Source organism: Amphibalanus amphitrite, unplaced genomic scaffold (assembly GCF_019059575.1).
Source record: "Amphibalanus amphitrite isolate SeventyFive unplaced genomic scaffold, NRLGWU_Aamphi_draft 000022F_arrow, whole genome shotgun sequence".
NCBI lineage: Eukaryota > Metazoa > Arthropoda > Thecostraca > Balanomorpha > Balanidae > Amphibalanus > Amphibalanus amphitrite.
The window spans coordinates 1,169,745-1,191,841 of record NW_024881518.1 but is presented as its reverse complement, the minus strand read 5'-3'; the positions used below and the strand labels follow the sequence as shown (position 1 = coordinate 1,191,841).

The following is a 22,097-nucleotide window of genomic DNA, read 5'->3' as shown; positions in this document are numbered from 1 at the left end:
ACACGCCCACCTCCGCCGGCCCCGCGGCCCGACTGGCGGTCGGTCATGCGTCTGAGCCAGCGCTCGTGGTCGAGTCCATTGCCGAACGGCGGGGGAGGTCACGTCGGTAGAGACGGTACTACATGGGGGGCTTGCACAGCGCAGCTCGGGAGGGGGAGGGTGGGGGATGGGGGGGGGGGGTGCAGCATCTATTTCAGTGTCAACAAGGCATGATGCATTCCCATAAATGATGCCTTCAAGCTAGCATGCCGTCGACCGTCACTAGCTCCCGAACGTGGGCAGTCATTCAAGTTTACCTAGGGCAAGTTGGGGGAACGCCGAATACTTTTTTTCTGACGCCCGTAGCACGCAAGGTAGACAAGATAAGCTATTCTTGTTGGCGTCATTCGAGAGGCCAGTCTTTTGTCTTTCAAACATACCAGGCGCATTTGATGAATTCGCATACCGTTAAAGGTAGTGTGCCAGCTTTCTTGGACCGTATGGAGTTAATGGCCCAGATAAGGAGAACCGGATTTTTAGAACTTATCCATACCTTCAAAACTCATGGAAACGTCTTAAATTCTTCAAATTTTGAGTACCCCAGTGCGAAATTCGCCCCGACGGGTTGTCGGTCGTACCCCAACCACATTTCACACCACTATGAACAATAAATGCACACACTGAAATCGCTATTACCGATATGCTCATCCAATCAAGTTTCGATAAACCCGTTCATCATCATCTCCTGCGGTTTCGAACACGCCTGTTAGGTGGCTTCTGATGCTCGTCGAGGTCGGAATTTCCAAATACGCGTGGTGCGTCGGGCCGCGCGCTCTGACTTCGGCCAAGAAAAATGCGTCAGCTGATCATTGTCATTTCTGCCACTTGCGTGTGGTGAAATGGGGTCATCACTTATAAGACGGCTTTTTCATATCAATTATTTTACATAAAATCATATTTCAAACCATAAATAATGTTCGACAGCCAAATAAAAGAAACAATACCAATACGGGCTTACAGTTTAAGGCTCGACATTGTGTTGTCTACGATTAGACAGCTGATAACTCATTCCCGTACGTCGTATCGTAACACTATAATGACCTTTGCTTATTGTCACAAGTGCGCCGCATTCGCGATTGTTGCCCGACGCCTGTTTGCAGGTGAGCCCACTACAGTTGTTATACATATCTAAAAACCGATAAACTTTTAGGCGAAAAAGGCACTATTCCAGGCCCATTTTTGATTTTTTTTGCGATATTAGGTAAAAACAGAAGCTTCTTATCCTAGGAAAAATAAAATGGGAAATCTTTCAAAGGTGGCACACTACCTTTAAGCGCAAAAACTAAAAATATCAAAGAACTGACTTTTTCGGCGTTGCCCCAGACTGCGGGGAAAGCCGAAAATGGGATAAATGATCTACGAGGAATGCCGACATTGATGTTTTGCCAATTTATCTCAAACTTTATCCAAAATTCATCAAAGCTGACACGCGTTTTAAGAGCTTGAGGACGCTTGGTGCACACTGGAAGTTATAATTGTGTGATATAATAAGAAAATGCCAGGTAAATCATTCCTTATAGGTAACAGGCCGTTGTGCCGGCTGAAAGTGTAATTTGTTTGACTAAAAATACGCGTTGCTATTCTACAGCAGTTAAGTCCACGTAGCGTGCTTTACCGTGCGTAATTGCACGTTTTCAGCATTACCCCAGCCAGCCATACTTTCATTTGCAGGCCCATAACTTTTAAACGTGCTGTATAAATTTCAAATAGGCAGCACACTTATGCAAAGACATGCTGAAGATTACTTGACCGAATTGGCCAGACAAACGGTAGCATAATGAGTAAGAAATGCAGCTTCAAAGGCGCATGTAGTACAAGGGAAACGTACCTTGAAAACGCTTTTGGCGCCCTCACAGCCGAAGTATTCCAAATGACGACTCGTAACAAACATGCAATAATTGTAGTCACTTAACCCTATTCCTGGCGGGCTCCGCCGGGACAAGAAACTGGCGGGGGGGGGGCCGATTCGGCCCCCCCCCTGAGATCTCGAGAACGAAGCAAGATAGCGACAAGCGGTAAACGGCATCGGATACGCATGGACAAGGTCTACAATTTTTACTAAGGTCATTTTTAGGTCAGGTCAAAGATGACGTCACAGGGGTCGAAAAAGTCAAAATGGCGGCGCTAGATATGGAGAGTTTTTCTCGAATAACTTTCGAATTAGTCAAGATAGGAACAAACTAAGGGCATCATCGTGATCCTCTCGTCAATCCGCATCGAATGATATATATGTTGACCTCGAAAGGTCAAGGTCAAAGGTTGACCTCAGGTCACGTGACCTCGAGGTCATCATGTATATCATTCGATGCGTCTTGACGAGCTGAACACAATGAGACCATCCACGCGTCTGTATCTTGTTTCTGTACGGAGTTATTGGCCAAAAACCTTTGGTGACCTTTGATGACGTCACATGACCTCACGGCTGCCCAACAGCAAAACAGACCTCAAGGTAGTGAAGGTTGATTGTATATGAAGTCATGTATGGTATATGGGGCCATTCCGACCCGTTTTAGTGGTAAAAACAGGGAGTTGATTTTTCCCCCATTGACTTATAATGGGGAGGTCGCGAAACTGACCTGACCTTAGGTCACCGATATCAAAATTCCGAGATATACAAATTGCACATACTGGTATCCTAACTAAAGCCTGAAGAGAAGAAATTGATCGGTCAAAAACTCTAGCTCTGGCGTGATTGCAAACTTTTCTGAGGTAGGGTCACCAAACCGCCTCTGGTGACCTGACCTGAGGTCAGATCAACTCAAAATTTTCAGACATGTTGCGTAGAAGCCTTTTAGGAAAAGTCAGAAAATTTGAGCTTCCTAGCCCAACGCGTTTGGGAGAAATAACCAAAAAACCTCAGGGGGGCTCCTGAGCCCCCCGCCAGGAATAGGGTTAAGCTTCAGAGCATCACTGAGACGTGGCATCCATGTCGTACGGTTTTAGAAATATCTCGAATTTCGGCTTTGCCCCAACTCCGGCATTGCCCCAACTTCCCCTACTGTGCAGTGGGCAGTGTTGCTCTTCATTTTTCTCTTGCCTCATCAATATGCATCGTGTCAAGGTTTGCGTCGTGTTTCTTATTTCCTTTTTTCCTTTTTTTTTACTCTTGAGTCATGTCTCATAAATATATAGGACTCTTGCTAATGCCCATCAACCCATTAAGTGTAAAAAAGGAACGGATTACGGAACGGAACGGTAATGCTCCTGCAGTGGAGTAGAGAGCGCGTTATCACTTGCAAAACGTTGGCTACGTGATACGTCCCTGAGTGATCCAATCATTCTTATGCTATAATGATATGTTCTGTGGCTGGAAAAAGTTATCTATTTTTTTCAGTGTGTTCGTTCATTTTTCGCTCTGCCTTTATGGCACAATGAACAGGAATCATTGACTCTGTACGGTCTGACATGTTTAGGAACACGTAAGAACTACGATTGGCCGCCGACTTTGGTCTAAGATTGTCTTGTGTCTGGTGAATGTGAGGGAAGACGAAGGAGCACCGAACATTACATTCCACTTATCCTATCCAGCCGTTCTTAAGCCAGCGCCGGGACGGGGTGACCCCTCGTTCAGGGTTTCGCAAGTAGTTACTTAACCTTCCAGGCGGTGAGGGGGGGCATTTTTTTGCCCCCCCCCTTTAGTTTTTTCGATATATTTCGAGAACCGCTGCGCCGATCATCACCAAACTTTCAGTACCCTCCCGAGAGTAGCTAGCACATATGGTGACCAAATTTTTTTCCAAAGGCTATGATAGGTTGGCCGCTAATGACGTCAGAGTGACGTCATTTTTGCGATTTTCGACTCAAAAAAAGGTTTCGCGGGAAGAGCTGTCAGGCCTACAGCTTTAGAGATACAGAAAAATGTTCCGACATAAAAGTTGTGGAATCATGAGGGCTACAAAACTGCTCTTTCGGTTTTTTCGAATTTTTTGGATTTTGACCCCCAAAAATAAAAAATAGATTTTTTGAATATAATAGCCGAAAAATCAAAAACAAAATTGAATTTCGAAAAACCGGAACATATGTGATAGTCCCTACCGCCTTCTATCTACATACCAAATTTGTGATCAATACCTCTTTTTTTGGCCAAGTTATAGCGAAAAAACTGTTCAAAATTGATGACGTCAAATTTTCAAAATCAATTTTTAGCAATTCTAGACCTCGTATCGCAAAACAAAGACCACCATTAGACTCCCCGTGACAAGCTGCATCGAACCCATACCCATTTTATGCAAAAATATCAACTTTGAAATTTGACCTTTTTTTACCTGACCTTGACCTGACCTCCACCGGAAAGTGACCTAAACCGTACCTGATGGTCTTATAACCAAAACCATTGAGCTGGAAATGAAAAACTGGCCATAAAACATGCATCGCACAACCTTAGTAAAGTTGGGTTCATGTGGTGACCCTTGGTGACCGTTGGTGACCTGACCTGTGACCTGACCTGGTATGACCAGTGACCTCTAATAGCAACATATGTACTAGACAACTGACGCCTTATCGCTGATTTTCGACAAAATGCGTTTTACTCGGTGTTATAGCGCTTTCCCTAGAAGCCCCGTGAACGGTGAAACATTTTATCTTTGACCTGACCTGTGACGTCATCGGTGACCCCGAGGTCAATGAAATTTGGTTCCCTTCGACAAATTTGACAGGGCTATCGAACGCCGTTTGAATTTTCCGGATCCGTCCAGTAGTTTCGGAGATACGAGGGGGGCAAAAAAATACCCCCACGCGGAAGGTGGCTGGGAGGCCCACCGCCTGCCGGGTTAAAACTGGGTCTATGAAATCACCATATGCCTGCAAATTACAATATAAGGTCATCATAAGGTCACTTGACGGTTTCCGGCAATTATTTTTTATTAATGTGTGTTAGAACGTAAAGTAACAGCACTATCTAAAACCGAATTGCCCATATACCTACATATCGTCACTGATAAAATTAACACGGACTGTCGGACACACCTATACCACGCAGCAAATATATACCTACGGTAAACATGCGTTACAGGCATACGTTAGCCCATGGTCAATGGTTATGATCATGCCACCGGACTGTTGGACAGACCGGCACTGGTGTCTGGCAAATCCAGAGAGGCGGCCTTAGACGCTTGTGGGGGGGGGGGGGGCATATCACCCAAAATTCTCAAAATTCCAAAAACCTATCGGATGTCGATTGTTGGCGCCCTGCAGTGCACTTGGAAACAAACTTTTTCTTATACCTAAGTTATAACTTATAACCATAGGCGGCGGAACGGGGAGGGCACCGGGGCACCGTGCCCCCCCCCTTTGATTTTGGCATTTTAACATTAGCCCTATGGGCGTTGCATGGAAAGGATGGGACCAGAAGTCGGCAGAGCCCCCCCCCCCCTTAATTGAAGGTGTTCCGCCGCTATTGCTTATAACAGATGTTAAGTTTTCTTTTCATTCTCGAAATACCACAAATTTTTATCAATTTTGAACGCTGCGGGGGGGGGGGCGGTATTTGGGACACTTCACCCATCCAGCTCCGCCAGTGCAGACCAGTCACCATGGACTGGCCATCGAAGTGCAGTTTGTGAAACTACGGCTCCGTCAGCGACACCTATCAGTGGCCTACCACGACACCTAGAGGCGGATCGAAGAAACCACTCGGCTTGGCTGCGGGCTGCTGCATTACCTATATGTATACCTAATTTCGGTTTTAGAGCACCCGTAATTATAAATCCGTATATGTATGCTGTATGATGTGCAGTGTGCATTGTGCAGGTTCAAAGGATAAATTTCAACAGCTTTTTCGGTCTTTTGTTTTTAACGATCTGAGGCGTTCCAAGAGGGGGCAAACTGCTGATGAGATCTTACCTTTCGATGTCAATCGAATGACACTACAGAGCTACACTCTGGAAAAACGGCTGGGCTGGGCAACTGCTCTAAGATTTGGCACACATTTAGTGACCGGTTGGAAGAGTGGCTCGCACAAGTCAACTGGGTCAACCTCTTCACGCTTCCGCACGTTCAGGGCTAGCACTCGCGCTCGCTCGTTTGTCGATCCAAAAGGCGTCTTGGTAAAGAAAAAAGTGGAGGTATAGGTACTTATAATATTCGTATCAAGTGTAGATTTTAGCTTTAGGGCCCAGGATTTATTTTCCCACAGTTTTATGCCTATTTGCTGATAAAGTCAGTCCAAAAATGACTCTCGTATAGGCAGTATTTATTTCACGAATTTGCACTTGACAATCTAGACTCGATCAGTTTCTTGCACAGGATCGACCCTGGCCCGTTCAGCGTCGTATTTTCAGCCGCAGGGAGACAGAGATTCTCGGGTTGAGGCTCGGGAGCGACGGACGCAGCATGGACGGCTGCCGGCGGAAGGCGCCCGTGACGACATCATCTCGAGCCGCCCGGCTATGCTGTGAAATAGGACAGCGATGTCATACAACATCATGCTGATGATGATGGTAACAAGATGCATTCTGTATTCTGTATTCTGTATTTATTAGATCGCCAACAGGCCCATCGCCCTTTTACTGACGAAGTCAGTTACACACAAGCAATACACAAGATGACAGTACCTACATAAGAGTAAACGTAAGAAAATGTGATAAATACGGTAAATTTATAATCGGCAGGAGTATATAGTTATTGAGTACAAGATAAAATCACAAGAACAGTAAACATAAAATCGTTTACATAATCACAAACATAATCACATGCATAGATGCAAGTGGCTATAATGATTTTAATCAGTATCAGTTAAAATCAACTTTGCACACGTCAAATAGAATGTGTATGATTATATTACAGGCCACTAAGATTGTGAGCTGAGAAAAGCAATAAGAGAAGATTTGATAAGATTTAAAGATATACGTTTATAAGCAGACATGTGCATGGATCCGAGAAAATGGATCTGGGATCTGATCCCACGGATCCTGATCTCGGATCCGCGGGATCATAGATCCAGGTCTGTAATTTATCGAGAGATCCGTATAGGGATCACAGATCCGAGTCTCATTTTTTGCTTGAGATCCAGTGAGATCATAGATCCTCACTTATTTTTTGTCAACACATATATCCCAAAAAGCACATGTGTCAACTCACAAACGTTCTGTTTTAGTGATTTTATGTGATCGCACATCATAATCCTGAGTTTTGTGTCACTTATTGGCATAGAAACCCTTTAAAACATGGTTTCAAATGTGTAGTGTATGGTGGGATCCACTCAGATCATAGATCCATGTTCTTAATTTATCGTCAGATCATATGAGATCATAGATCCAAGATGTATTTTTCACGCCGGATCCGGTGGGATCATAGATCCTAACCTGTACTTTGCTTCGAGATCCACTGGGATCATAGATCCATCACTCGGATCCATGCACATGTCTGTTTATAAGTAACATTAACTGGAGCATTTACCCAGTACACACATATTGCATAATCACGGAATCCTTTAGCCTTGATAATCACATAAAATACGAATGTTGTATTTTATGTAGCCTATAGGGGCAATATATAGCCTATTATGGCTCATGCTCTCATCGACCGGTAAGGGATATGGGATATTAACCTACTGGCAACTAGAAGCACCACATACACATTCCACATTCCACATTCCATAGCTAGCGAATGGAATTTTCAATTGTATCCATGCTTGTAATTTATCTGTGCTGCTCAGTGTCGGTCATTATCTAGGCATATAGGCACCAAAACCCGATCTTCATATCTGCATGCGCTCGTGCCACGTACTACGTGCAATGTGCATGCGCTGTGTGTAGAAGTCGTTCACGTTTTCCGTTTATATCCCTATGGGCTCATATAACTATATGCAAAGCTGTTGAGAGGTCAGTCATGCAAGGGCATCCCTGCTAGAGGCTTCCCTACGGGTCATCCAGGTCAATCGTTAAAACATTTTCATTATTTTCGTTTTTGTTTGGCACAGAACGAAACGTCTCGCGATGAAGTTCCAGTTCCAAGATGCGCACAGCGCAACTGCACAGTTCCACTTCAAGCACCAATCTAAATACTGGAACCAACTAAATACTTCAAATGCAAGGTTATGCACCTACATGTTATGTACTCGCAACACCTAATATGTAGGGGAAGCCGGGGGAAGCCCGGCATAGTAAGCTCTTTTTCATTTTTATTACATACCATACGTGTGGTATAAAATGTTGATATCCTGTTAGCTAGCTAAGTTCATTGGCCGTGTCTTCCCAAAAATTCGGTTTCGTGGAACAAGTATAAGGTTGAGAAAATCGAGTTTTAAAAAAGTGTTGATTTTTCTGGGGTAAGCCCGGCATAGGGGTAACGCCGGCCACCTCCCCAGCGCTTTACAACGGGTTGATGAAACCATTATCTGTCTTCCAAATATTAACGGAAAGTGAAATATTAAGGTACTGATTAGCTCTGGACATCTTAGAGTTTATGTCACTACTGGTATTTTAGCTAGCGTCTACCACACATACAGTACAGGTCGATGAAAATCGTGATGCAAAATTGACAAAAAATGTGTATTTCAAAATTCCTTAAAATTTATTTTTCTTTTTACCTTAATGCATCATATTGCATATCATTCGACTCGGCTGATGAAGAAGAACACAACGACACCATTTTTGAAGCTCTAGCTTCATTGTCTGTCGCGTTATCTGCAAAAACGTAGTTTGACCCTAGTTGACCTTAAGTGACATGACTGGCTTTGTCTATGATAACATGTTTATTTTCGAAATTTATCTTTGATCTAGGTGTAAGCCAAACCTGCTCAGTACCTATTATCTCATGGAAAACAGTGGTTTAGTGGCATTGCTCGCGGTTGGGGGTAAGCTTGGCCACTCGCCCGGGGTTACCCCAATGTGCTAATTTTTATTTTAGAACAGCGATGTTCGAAAAAATGTCATACTTAAGCCAGCCTGCCTCGTCACCCCTCACTACAAACACTTAAACGGTCCGTCGGTCCTTACAAAACATTCGTATAAATATTAGTACTGTATGGTATAACATTAACAGTGCAACATATCTCACTTTTTAGCTAAAAACCCTTTAAATATCATTTTTGCTCTATAACTTTAACAATATGCAATTTTTGGTAGACTTAACTTTTTTGCTGGCGTTACCTTAGCTGCCACGCTGAAGGGACAAACAGTTGAGCATTTTATTGTGAATAATTTAGCCGGAAACGGGGTGGCCTGGCTTCCCCCGCGTCCGGGCTTCCCCCGGCTTCCCCTACTCTAACTTCTAATGTAATGCAGGCAAATGTAAGGATCTTCCCCTCACTCTCCTCATTCGGATCAACTGATTTACCAAAGCGTGGGACCAACTCCCGTGTAAATACAGGTGGTGCAATCTGTAAGATATACCCCGTATACCGTCTATCGCACACGTCATGCGTGTCTGTAATGCTACCGGACAAGATACCAATGTGTTTGTGTTGCTGGAGGACCGGCTCCCTGCTGCACCACCGCCGCCACTGCCACTGCTCCTGCGAGAAAACGCCCCCGGCCAGGCTGCCGGGCACGGAGCGCGTACTGTCATTGTGTCCCAAAAAGGGAAGCAGAATATCTGGGCTAGTCACCTACGCCATTGTGTTTTGGAGTCAGATGCACTCATATTTTGGGCTACATTTGGATATACATATATTTGTTTGTATCATATATATGTTTGCGACATACGGAAGCTTTCGTGTCGCTAGCGGTGTTTGTGTATATTTATGTAAAAATTTGACATGCTTCTGTTGACGTCACAAAATCACGGCACAAAATGGCGGCGTTACTGTATCTGAGGTTTTGAACGCCGCCCGTCCTCGAGCGGACTATCCGCTCATGCCAGTGAAACTGGGACAAACGCACTGCAAAAAGAGAGTTTGCTCGATAGATCAGGCATATCTCGAAAATAGCGGAAAACATTAGTGATGAACTGACCAGAAAAACAGACAGAAGCAACAATTAACCCTCGCCGGACCTATATTGGTTTTCTACATACGCGCCGGCCGAGGGGGGGGGGGGGCGGGTACGACCCCCCCCTCGCCGTTTCGCCCCTGGTGGAGCTAGCGCGTCGCGGAAAAAACGAGCGTGTGCGCCGTTACGAGACGCAGAGATTGGTACCCGATTTTAAGGTCCTAGGTCAACCGGTGACCTCTGAGGTCAGGTCAAGTGCCCCAAGGTACGGTTCAGTTTTTGGTGAATAACTTCGCAAAAAACGGCCGCAGAGCGCCGATTTTGGCAGCATCGTGTTCGTCTCGCTCAGGCGCGTCGAATGATATACTTTTTGTCCGGGTCAGGTCAACTTGGGGTGTTGACCTCAGGTCAAGGTCAGGTCAGCACCCCCAGGTCGCGAAGTTGGTCGAAAGAGGTCATGTCGCATATCATTCGATTCGGCAGGTCTTCCTGAGTCCATTGGTGGCTTTCCCGACTCGCTAGCTCAATTTGATCAAGAGTTATTGACGAAATCTAATATGACCTTGATGACGTCATAAATGACGTCACGCAAGGTCAACATTGCAAAAGTGACGCATCTAACCTTGCAAGGAGTGCATCAAATCACGATTCTGTGTGCTTGAGATAGTTGGAGATCGTTCCCGGCGCCAGAATAGCAGTTTTCATTTTTCCCCATTGACTTATAATGGTGAGGTCACGAAAATGACCTGACCTCATATGACCTTTAGGAAAAATCTGAGATATACAAGTTGTGGGACTCATAATGGATACTAGATCCTGCAAGTTTCATTTCCCTGTGACATCTCCTCTGGCAGTGAGGGCGTTGCGAAGTTGCGACATCTGAAGACCGTGCAGAGGTTCACTTATGACGTCATAGGTCAGTGACCTGACCTGACTAAAAAATGCGGTTAGTGTCAAAAGATGCGGCTTGGATCAAAGGTCAGGTATGCCAAGTTTCAGCTCTCTATCGCCAGCGTGTTCGGAGCTATCGCGAAAAAACCCTATGGGGGGGGGCGGCACCCGCCCCCCCCCCCCCCCCTCGGCCGGCGAGGGTTAACAAACACAGGCAAGCTTTTAACGGAGGCGTAAGTACATTGCACGTGTAGAAAAGACATACGAGTATGTACACGTGGCAAAGGCACATCAAAACACAGAATGAATGAGCTGTCAGGTGGGAGAAGAACATTGAAGCAACTAGCAGCCATAAAAGAGCTGCCGCCATAAAAATCGGCCATACTGATAAGTGATAGGTACCTACTACTCGTACGTATACCTTGGTGAAGTCATGAATCTTACTCGTAGGACCACGAACTCACTAAATTGTCGGGAAAGCTTTTGAATATATATAGCTTTGCATAATTCGAATCAAAAGATAGAGGGAACTGTTTAATTAGGCAACAGAGCACGAGCATTATTTGGCTAACACTTTAAAAAAGTAAAAAAGAAAACGAAAAAAATAAAGCGTACCAAAAAGATGCACGTGAGAAAAAAACGCGATGTACAAAAGCAGAACCTATCGTAATGCCTCGTGGCTTTGGAGACCATGGCTGCTGAACAGGGCTTTGTTAAAGCACAGCCATTACATAGGATCGAGAGATTTAGCAGAAACTTACCTTCCTTATCGACGTCCATACATTCTCCTTGGGATTTGTCGATCTGAAAAACACATTTTTGTGTCATCAACTCGGCGACAATTATTTGATAGGAAGTATTCAAAATAAAATGATGGCACCTACCTACACTTGTGCCGACGAGTACGTCATACACAACTTATTAAAAGCCCTTCGAAAAACTCATTCATTTTGGTCGAAGATTTCTTGCCTGCCAGGGTTCCTGCGGCAGAGCCCGCGGCGGCTGCGGCTCCGGTTTCATCTCCGGCTGCGGCTTTGGCTTGGTCTCCGGCTCCGGAGAGGGAGAGGGAGACGGACCCGGCCGTTCCGCCGGAGTAGAGGATGGCTTTGGAGACGCTGGTCGAGGTGCAGTAGTCGGCTAGACAAAAACAATAGGTATGATGAGAGCAGCGGCTATTGGCAACGTTCAAACGTTTTGGATGCAGCAAATTATAGACTAACTATATGATCACAAATGTTCGCAAAAAAATCAACATTTTCTCTTGAGCATGTAGGGTCAAATCGTAAATCATTATTCATCGAGAGTTTATAGTTCTTTTTTAAATTATCATTCTTATTTAGGTACCAACGTTAAATAAGTGGCATTATTCCGCGTCCAATCATCCCTGCAGTTGCCGCTGCAGTGTTTGGCCTCGTGTCGCGGTGCCGCTATTGTCCCTGGCAGTGAACACCCCGACACATTCCGGCGGAGGAAGTTGGCCCGCTGCTGCAGTCGGTACATTCCCAGGAGGAGTGCCGTGTCGCCGGTAATAAACAAAAGCACAGCGGCGGGGACAGGTGTTTCTGTTCCTCAAATAATGAACTGAAAGGACCTGGACTGCGCTGGGAGGCTCCTGCATCTATGCACGGGAATGGGCCGCATTCTAAGAGCACTGAAGTAAAACAATATATTCGCGAAGGTATGCAGTCGAACAGTGTGTCCCGCACCCTTGAATCCCACTCCTCTCGCTTCGGGATTGAGGCATAGAGCAGTGGCGGCTCTCTTACGTGTTTTTCCACAAGTGTCATCCTCTGTCCCCCAATTCGACCACCCGTTCCCTACCTGAGGGGACGTTGAAGCAGGTTGTTCCCTCACGGGAAGTTGCACGTCGCCCTCCTCCAGCCGTAGAAACTGCAGCAGCTGACCCGTCTCGTTGGCGTAGTCAAAGTCAAAGTAGTCCTGCACGACAGCAAAAATGGAAACACCAAATGTTTTTGGCTGGATTATGCAGAGACATTCTTCCAGTAAGCCAATCGATGCGAATTGGAATTAACACATTGAGCAGAAGCATATATAATCTCTGTCGGTAGACAGCAGAAACGGCCCGAAACAGAATCGCAAAAGGCATCCGTTATTAGTCCGGCCGTGTTTATAAGATTTTGGTGTGATACCAACCCTCTCGGAATACAATTGGTAAAAAGTAACGGGACAAAATCAGGGCAGCCATGTCCCATTTAATACCGCAGCGCCGTTTCTCCCGCTTTATATGCCACATGCTCAGATGGACCTATCAAAACTCCCGTGCTATTCAGACTGGGGAGACTGAGAGCGCTACCCACTCACGCCGCAGTAGTGCTGTTCGTTGTAGATCTGCGGCGGCAGTGGGTGCCTCTCTCCGGGCAACGGCCGCGCCGTCTCCTGCATGAAGAGCCGCTGCTCGAGGTGCTCCGGCGCACACACGTCCACCAGCTGGTGACGCACCCCCACCGACTGCAGCACCGTCTCCACCCGCTGCTGATGTTTCTTCACCTGCAGACGCGTGGTGTGGGTGGCGCCGTGAGACGGCGGGGAGGGAACTGAACTGGTTGAGCTGAGTGGAACGGTTGTTAGATGAGAGGAGATGAACTACACACTAGATATTCCTCATAAGCCACCAGTATTAGATGATGAAAATATACTGGTTGCCACGAGCCCATTAGAGTCAGTCAATCGCATCGTCATGATTGTATGAATGTATGATGCTTTTACGAGAGTGCTCTAGTTTTTGCTTATGGTGTATGGCTTTGACAATCGACGCCCGAACAATGCCGTTCGCTGTCAATTCCTGATCGCAAAACGATTTTCACAAGATTAAGCCCTGCAGCATAACACATTCAAAACGTGTATCATTTTACCACATAACATGCAAAACAAAAGGTGACTTTAGCAGAGATTGATTCACTAGCGGTGCACCGTGCAATGTGGCCTGTACATAGTCGTCATTGAATATAAATGACCGTTGCCCAGATGACTAGTGCAGCCAAGGCGAACCTCACCATACTCATTATTTAGACCGTCTACAGAAAACGATAACAATTGCGTTCCTGTTGGCGTCACGCATGCCAAATGCACGTATACCAGCAAATGCATGGTTGATATTCTTGATGCAGCTGCACAATGCACTTGTCATTGGTGTGCAATGCAGTGCACACTGCACAGTGCAGTGCGCAAAAACAAAACGGAGCACGGCCGTTGAGGTATGTAGGTGCCAGTTTACTACTTACATCGAAATTGCCGGAGTATTCAGAGACGTACACTTTGACCACCATGATTTGCAGCTTGTTGCAGAATTAGCTGGCTATCTCGACCCGACTGTTGGATCTTGATACAACCAAAGACCGTTTTCAGATCACAATTTTCACCTCGCTTGTTGTCGTACGACTTGTGAGTGCTCCAGTCAGATCAAAGCGGGTCCCATATGATCTTATGCGTCATAGTATCGATGCGATCAGGCCACGAGATCCTGTCACACTACCTGACCTGTCCACCGATGATCTCGTCTCCGCTGATCACCGAGTATGTCACCCGACCTGACCTGACACGACTGACCTAACTGTCCCGTCTGGCGACACGGGTCACACCACCACACCACTCCGCCACTCCTCACACTAGCACTGTAACCGCACTTATCCTCTCCCCTCTCCCGCTCTCTCTGCTCTCTCTCAGCTCTCTCCGGGCGCACCGCCAGGCGCACCGCCAGGCGACATTGCTGCCTGACATTGACCGCCCGAGGCATCTGACCTCTGGGGACTCTATCTCACACCTTGGCGCGGTCCACATCCGGTCAGCGGACCGGTGTGCCAGGCATCTGGCAACTCGAATCATCCCCTAAGGGAGGGGGCAGTCCGGAAGGACGTAACGTTACGTGCATAGTGGGAGAGCGGAAACAAAAATGCCAGGGCCGGAATGCGTTGGTATGTAATGAGCATAATAGCGTAATATCAGGACCAAAGCACAACATGTGAAAATATTCTAATTACCAGCGTGACAAACGACGTAAAGAAGGAATCGGCTGGCACTTTATGTCACATGCTTTTATGATAAACATTTTAAACACCCAACTCGCCACTAAACCAATGCGCGTCAAAACATACCTAACTTACCAGAAAATTAAAATTGCGGCTGCAACTGACACGTCCATTAGGTAAATGTCGAAGTTTGGCACGCTCCTGTGTGCCAAACGTGTAAGTCTGTAAAGTCTGACGTGTTTTGTGACACTGGCTACCACTGCCTCTGCGCCAAAACAGAAACCTAATGGAGTCCGCCGTCACGGGCAAACAAAACGATACGAATGCCGACCTCTGACAGCCTAAACTCCGGAGTGGCGATCACGTGACCACACTGGCAGCAGGCAGGAATGCAGCTCTCGCGCGAAAGCGAGAGTCTGTATCGTGTCTCGAAGACCAAGCCCACCAATTGGATTCCCTGGGACTAGTTTCGATCGATATATCTAAGCAGTTGACATGCCTACATATCTAAACCATACACACCTTTCACAGCATAGCAGAACAGCTTTAACCCGCGCCCCGCTGGGGGGGGGGGGGGGGCAGAATCTGCTTCCCTCCCGTTTTTTGCCAATAACATCTAAACGCGTTACGCCAGCGACGTCAAACTTTCAGTACCTTATTATACATCAATTGGACACGTTCACTGAAAAATTGAGCGAAATCCGTCAGAAAATGTTTGAGAAATTGACGTTTTAGTGACGTCATGTTCGCCATTTTCACCTAAAAAAACGGCAAAATTTCAAACGCCGCTAACATCTTCATTTTTTAAAGGAATCAAGACGTAACAAAAAGGTTATACGTGATTCTACTTTGTCTATCAAATGGCTCTCTCGGTTTTCTGAATATTTTGGATTTTGACCCAATTTTTTCAAAAAACTGACTTTTGGGGGAAAATAATTATAAAATCCAAAATTTTGAGTTTATCGAAAAAACCGGAATATATGTCAGAGAAGTGGTCTATGTGCACCTACATACCAATTTTTAGAAGAATCAGTTCAAAAATATGGGAGTTATTCAAAATTTTATGACGTCACGACACACAAAAATTTCTAAAAATGATTTTATTGGAAGTTCTAGATTTCGTACGGAAATAAAAATAGCACCATTCGATTTGTCGTAAAAAACTGCATCAGAGAGACACCTTTTTAGGCCTTAACAACCAACTTCAAAATTTGACCTCACTTAATCCCTGACCTTGACCTGACCTCGACCTGAAATTCATCCAGAGGTGGTCCATATCACTTACTGAGTGTGCCTATTGAATTCTATGAGTAAAATGACCCATAAAACATGTGTCGCACATACCCTTTTCTATATTTTGTTTTTGGTGACCTGACCTGAACTGACCTGACCTTGACCTTGACCTTTGAATGACATTGTATGCAACGAATATTGTCTTGGTAGTCTATGAACACGTTTTGGGCAATCAGTCTCAGTCCATTCTTCGGCAACTACGGTGCAAGGCCGATACTGTAGAAGCTTGCATTTTGTACCCTTGACCTGACCTTGACCTGACCTCTGGCCTACTTAAGCAAAAAAATTGAGCTGTTAAGATCCGCCTTGTTGAGAGCTTTCGATTGCCGTTTTCCCCGTCTTTCTACGACCATCGGTTCGGAAGTTAGACAGGGGGCAGAATCTGCCCCCCCCCCCCCAGCATGGCGCGTATGGCTGAATAGCCCAGCGGGGCGCGGGTTAAAGTTTGACCTTGCTGACCCGACCTTGAACTCATGTTGGCGTGGAATCCGTTGCAACTGTCCAAATATGACCGAAAGGTCCTTGCCAACGAATTTGGAGCAGAGACTGGTCATGAAATGTAGGTACGAGTAGGTAAGTACCTACAGAGCAAGTAGTCTACGATTTGTTAAAAAGGGCAATTACATATGATTGACATACGAGCATATTCGTAGACTTCTTGTTCTGTACTATTACTTGTCCTGTGTCCAATATACATATGTTCATTGGTCATAAGACCTGTCCCACGCAGCACTAGTATATTTTTGTAGAGTATGACCTATTATGATCTGACATGTCTATTATTGTCTGCCCTAATCTGGTAGCAGTGACGCATTTATACTGATCTGTAGGGGAGAGTGGGGTAAGATGCCCAGGGTGGGAAAGACGCCCCACCCCCTCTAGCGGCGAAACAAAGAATCGAACCTAGAAATTAATGTTCTTAGCGTAAAGCGGAAGCCTGCCTTGTTAACTGCACAAAAATTTGCGAAGCTCGGTTGGGCAACGGCTGGCTGGTGATTGCATGTTTTTTATTTGCTGTTTTCAAAAAATATTTTGGTGTCAAAACATTGTAAATATCAAAGAAGGTAGATAATATTTGCGTCCCTTGCTATAGTCGTGATACATCAACATGCGTGCACTGTGTCCCAAACAGTTTGTTTCAGGGTGTAGTTTTATGGCTAACAAATTGTACTGATTTAATGTTACTTCGGTACCTTGGGGTAAGATGCCCCCTGTCCTGATGGGGAAAGACGTCCCCCTAAATCCGTAGGCTGTCCTTCAAGCAGCCCGTCAAATCATTTATTACATACTTGTGATGAGAGACAAAAGCCGATCTGGGACTATTGAGAGTCCAGTACGGTCGGGTGCTCCCCATGCCGGTCGCTCGGCCCACACAGCGACTTTTTGGGCGGCATCTGACTCTGAGAGCCCTCACGACGGCCTCTGTGGGCCCCATTATTGGCTCCAGGACCCCTCACGACATCCTTTGAGGGCTCCCACGTTGGCTCCACGGGCCGCGCTGGCATCTGAGGTCCCCACGATGGGCTCGAGGGCCCTCAAGCATCATGAAGACCTATAAGGGCCCCACAGTGGTCTCCGAACGCCACCACGGAGGCTTGTGTGGCCACGCTGGACTATGATGGCCCTAACGATGACCTCTGAAGCCCCTTACGACTACTTTTGAGGGCCCTTACGATGACGTTTGGTGTCTACTGCAGGCTCGAAGGGACTACTGATTCGTTCAGGCGATTCACGTGCCCATTTATGTCATTTATAGTGCAGGGGGCATCTTCCCCAACGCCAGGGGGCGTCTTTCCCACCCTGTGGGGTAAGATGCCCCCTTTCACTTCTTCAGGAAAATGCTTAATAGCAAAAAAAGTTATCATATTTCAGGCACGAAAGTGTGATATTTTTGGAGAAAAATGATGTCGGCTTCCGTTGAAACTCCAAGTTTTTGCTTTCCGATCGTCATTTTCGAATAATATATGACATAGTAAAACCCTGGGCATCTTTCCCCACTCTCCCCTACGTACCTTGAGGCAAGCATTTTCTATCAACAGAATATGATCAATTGAGCCGACCTAACAAGTAGGTAACAAGCTTGCCTGTGGTTTGCAAAAGGCAAAAATATAGTTAATTTAACATTTGTTTCTAAGCGACACCGACGTCAATTAAACAGGGCCATTTGATGGAATTTTGACAGGGTATTGATGCCTGCTCGAGGTCTGGAAATCATATAGTATTGACACTGCTTGGCTTACATATCGTCAAAGCTCAGTGTATTAGCGAAGCTTGAACATCGTGATCAAATCGTGGGAATAACCTTTAACTAGATGAGAACCTATACAAACCACCCGAACAGATTTAATCAAGAACAGCAGCATAGGCCACAGCCAACCGACGTTCACACAGACAGAGTCAGCACACCAACACCCTGCTAAACCAGAGGCTACGCTACACCCAGGGACATCTTATGCACCCTTTGGTATCAGCTAGCGCTACTCCCTGATAAGGACACTGAGCCCCTGCAGGCGCCCGCCCCACAACTGGCCGTCTGTTCGCGCCAGCGAGCGAACCTCGCCCCAGGGCGACGAGGTGGTGACCCGTGACACCAGCAGGTCGTAGCCAGGCTCGGCGCGCGCGGTCGGAGACAGGTACGGCAGCGCTACCCCCTTCAGGTCCGAGTCGGCGAGGTTCTTGGTGATGGTGCCTTGGGGACTGTCACGAGGGGAAGTGGCCACCGCAGGCTCGGAGCGGGGGATGTTGCTGAAACGCACGGACAGAGTCTTACTCCAGAAAATCATTTGGTAGGTGGGTTCCTTCCCCGAGAGGCGGATCTCTTCGGCGAGGAAGAGGATTGAGTATGCGTCCTGTGTCGGCGCCTCCGAGTGGTAGTTTTTGACATTTGCTGGGCTGAACACGAGTCCATTACCGCTTCTGAAGATCCGTGTAAATCCCGGACTTCCTTGTCTCATGGTGCACGATAGCTGATAAGTCCTTTTAGAAATCCATCCGTACATCAGAGCCCATTCACCGAACTTGCCCTCGGCCTGGAAGTTTTCGTAGATCGTGCGGCAGGTGACGATGTCCAGATTGGTGCAGACGCGGCCCCGACAGAAGTCGCCCTTCACCAGACAGTCCGAGTCCTGCCGACAGAACTGGTGGTGCTGTGAGCGGCCCGGGATCACAAAGTACTTCCAGCTGCTACTCGGAGTCAGGGTGTCGTATCCGGCGACTGTGCTGTGCAGTCGACACTCTCCGGTCGCAGGGCTGAAGCTGAGGCTGGCGCAGGCCGGGCTCTGGTGGCAGAGAGCACAGCAGGAGCAGCCGGAGCCGCTGCTGGAGGAGAGGACGACCGTTTCGATGGTGTTGTTGACGCCCAAGTATCCCTCGCTCCAGGCCGTCTCTAGACAGGCTTCAGCCAGCAGCGCCAGGCTTAGCAGCGTGCTGAAGAGAATAGCTACCCTGACCAGACTCCTCGCGTGCTTCATGATCTTGTAACACTCAATCCGTCTTTCCGTCTCACAAGCTGTCTTGGTGTCGATCCGTCTACAGAGCTAGATGACTAAAATAATACAGGACCCCACTAGACTCCTTGGAGCCTCACTAAAACTATCAGAAACGGCAGTCGGAAACTTTTTAACGTCCTTCAGTACTTCTTAGAATTAAAAAAAATATCCCAAAACTGTAGGCCAAGCTTGTCCTGTACGTAGTCGCCCGTAGCTGCTTTTCAGTGTGACTAGACGCCGCGGCTGGTCGGTGTGATCCTTTATACGCTTCAGTAGCGACGTGTTGTGAGGCCTTTAGTTTGATTTGCGACATCGACGGAACTGTGTGGAACCTCCAAGGACTGGCAGTGAATTAGCAAACGAAAGAAGTTTGCCAGCCTAACCCACAGGGAAATAAGAGACATTACAAGTTTCGTGTTTTCGATGTCACATGCGGTCTACGGTGCGCAGCGGCGCACGCTTGGTAGTGGCTGTTCAGCATATCTATCATTATTTAATTTGTTATTCATAACTAAGCACTAACAATTGGCGTATGTTTGTACTGTTATCAGCTGTGAATTGGGAACGAAGGGTTCATTCAATCAGACCACATGTGTGTGTGCGTTGCGTGCGTGCGCGAGTGTTCGTGTGTGCATATCTAATTGAAGTACCTACCTATGCTGTAGCCTGAATTCTCCAGGGATCAGCCAGTAGGCACACTATTCAGCATAAATGCCTAGACATCTGAGCGGTGAACGTTTAGGTCCATGCAACAATATCGACTAATTTCTATTAGGTACTTTTCATAGTAACAATTTCATCAGCTTAATCGAAAACAAGGAGCAATATTTAATAGTAGCAGCATCCATATGAAAAAGATGTGTATCTTTTACTTTGAACAGAGCAAATGATTAAAAGTCAAATCAATTAAGCCATGATGCCAAAATTATTTTTAACATTTCCAGCGTGGGGAGGGGACATTTACAGACGTTTTCTCGCTATTGCTCAAAACGAGTTGTTGATAAAGGGGCTGAAAATTGGCGTAGGTACATGACCTCTAATTCAAGCTCGATATTGTGACATCCATCGCATTTTTAGGTCCTGTCAGGTGTCAGGTCACTGGCCTATAACGCCATAAACAAACCTCTGCAATCTATACGGTCACAAAAAGGCCCAACTTCGCAACACTCCTATAATGCCAGGGAATCTTTCGCGGGGAGATTGAACTTACGGATAGTCACTCCACAAAGACTCGTATTCCTTTACTCGGACTTTTTATAACCTTCATCTGAGGTCAGGCTGGTCGTGTGACCTCACAATAACCCGCGCATGACTGGGGTATTTTCCATAACGCGAGTGACTGAAGGGGGGGGGGGGGCTCTCCAGAGCCCCCTCCTATCTCTGAAACTACTGGGTCGATCGTCAAAGTTCAAACGGCGTCTGATAGCCCTGGAAAAACTGTTGAACGAAACCTATTTTCATTGACTTCGAGGTCACCGACAACGTCACAGGTCAGGTCAAAGTAAAAATTATCGGCATTTTTGCTTGTTTACAATTTAGGCTCTGGCCGCCGGCTGACAAGTCTGATCAGGCTCATTTTTGGCTTACGCACTCCTTGATATATGCATTAGATGCCCTGAGGGTACCAAACTTTTACTTCTTATTTTTCAGGTCAAGGCCAGGTCATCCTAGGTCACGAAAATTGTATATCATGTATCGGTCACGTGACGCATGTTTTATGGTCCATTTTACACGTAGATTTCGACAATAATGTCGTCTGTGTCATTTAAGGTCATTTTCAGCTGAATTTACCGGAAGCCAGGTTAATTTGAGGTCAGAAAAGGTCAAATTTTGAAAATGAAATTCTTCAACAAAAAAAAGGTGCCTATCCGATGCAGTTTCAGCTCAGGAACACGATGGTTCCATTTATATTGCTGTATGATGTCAAAAAACGTACTAATAAATGGTTTTGAAAAATATATAATTGTAAAATTTTGACAATGATGAAAATGACTTGGCCTTTTTAGGATATTGGGCTTAAACTTGCTGGATTAGTTTATCAGTCTGTGTTCTATCACATTTATTCCGGTTGTTGCGAAAAATCAAATAGGGTAGGGTGGGGTAATTTAAACATGTGGGGCAATTTGAACATAGTGTGAAAACACAAAATTACGGAAAATCCATAAGTGGCATGACAATAAGACAAATGAGGGAAACTATCGTAGCTAAAAGGGCTATCATATGAACGGGGTTTACAGTTTCAGGGAATGAAGATGTTGACGCACACTGTAAAAAAATCAATTTCGCAAGTAAAAACGCCTAAAAACACGTCATTGCAACTTCATTGCAGCGCACAATCTTGCATTGCTAGCGGCTAATACGCAACGGCTTTTGTTGTACAATGACCTAATCAGTGCCTTCAATCCAAGAAATTTGCTTTTGAAACCTGTTTTTAAATATGGCAAAATAACTTTTAGCGTGGGGTAATTTGAACCCTAATTCAATATAGGTACCCTGATTGGAACATAGTGTGAGAATTTCAGTGAAGACAG

General features: G+C 46.1%; 1 protein-coding gene across 2 annotated transcripts; it reads right to left on the bottom strand.

Annotated features, from left to right (window-relative positions):
• Nucleotides 1–6,102: 6,102 nt before the first annotated feature.
• LOC122392030 (SH3 domain-binding glutamic acid-rich-like protein 2) lies at nt 6,103–14,571 on the bottom strand. 2 transcript variants are annotated; one of them, XM_043386463.1, is made up of 6 exons: nt 14,042–14,571; nt 13,122–13,307; nt 12,621–12,737; nt 11,769–11,936; nt 11,561–11,603; nt 6,103–6,428 (listed from the first exon to the last, which is right to left on the bottom strand). In XM_043386463.1, the coding sequence occupies exons 1-6, from the start codon at nt 14,084–14,086 to the stop codon at nt 6,424–6,426; spliced, it is 564 nt and encodes a 187-aa protein (XP_043242398.1). In that variant the 5' UTR covers nt 14,087–14,571; the 3' UTR covers nt 6,103–6,423. The 2 variants fall into 2 exon arrangements, with proteins under 2 accessions (XP_043242398.1, XP_043242388.1); XM_043386453.1 differs by lacking the exon at nt 6,103–6,428 and adding an exon at nt 9,690–9,859 and having other exon boundaries at nt 14,042–14,470.
• Between the last annotated feature and the right edge of the window lie 7,526 nt (nt 14,572–22,097).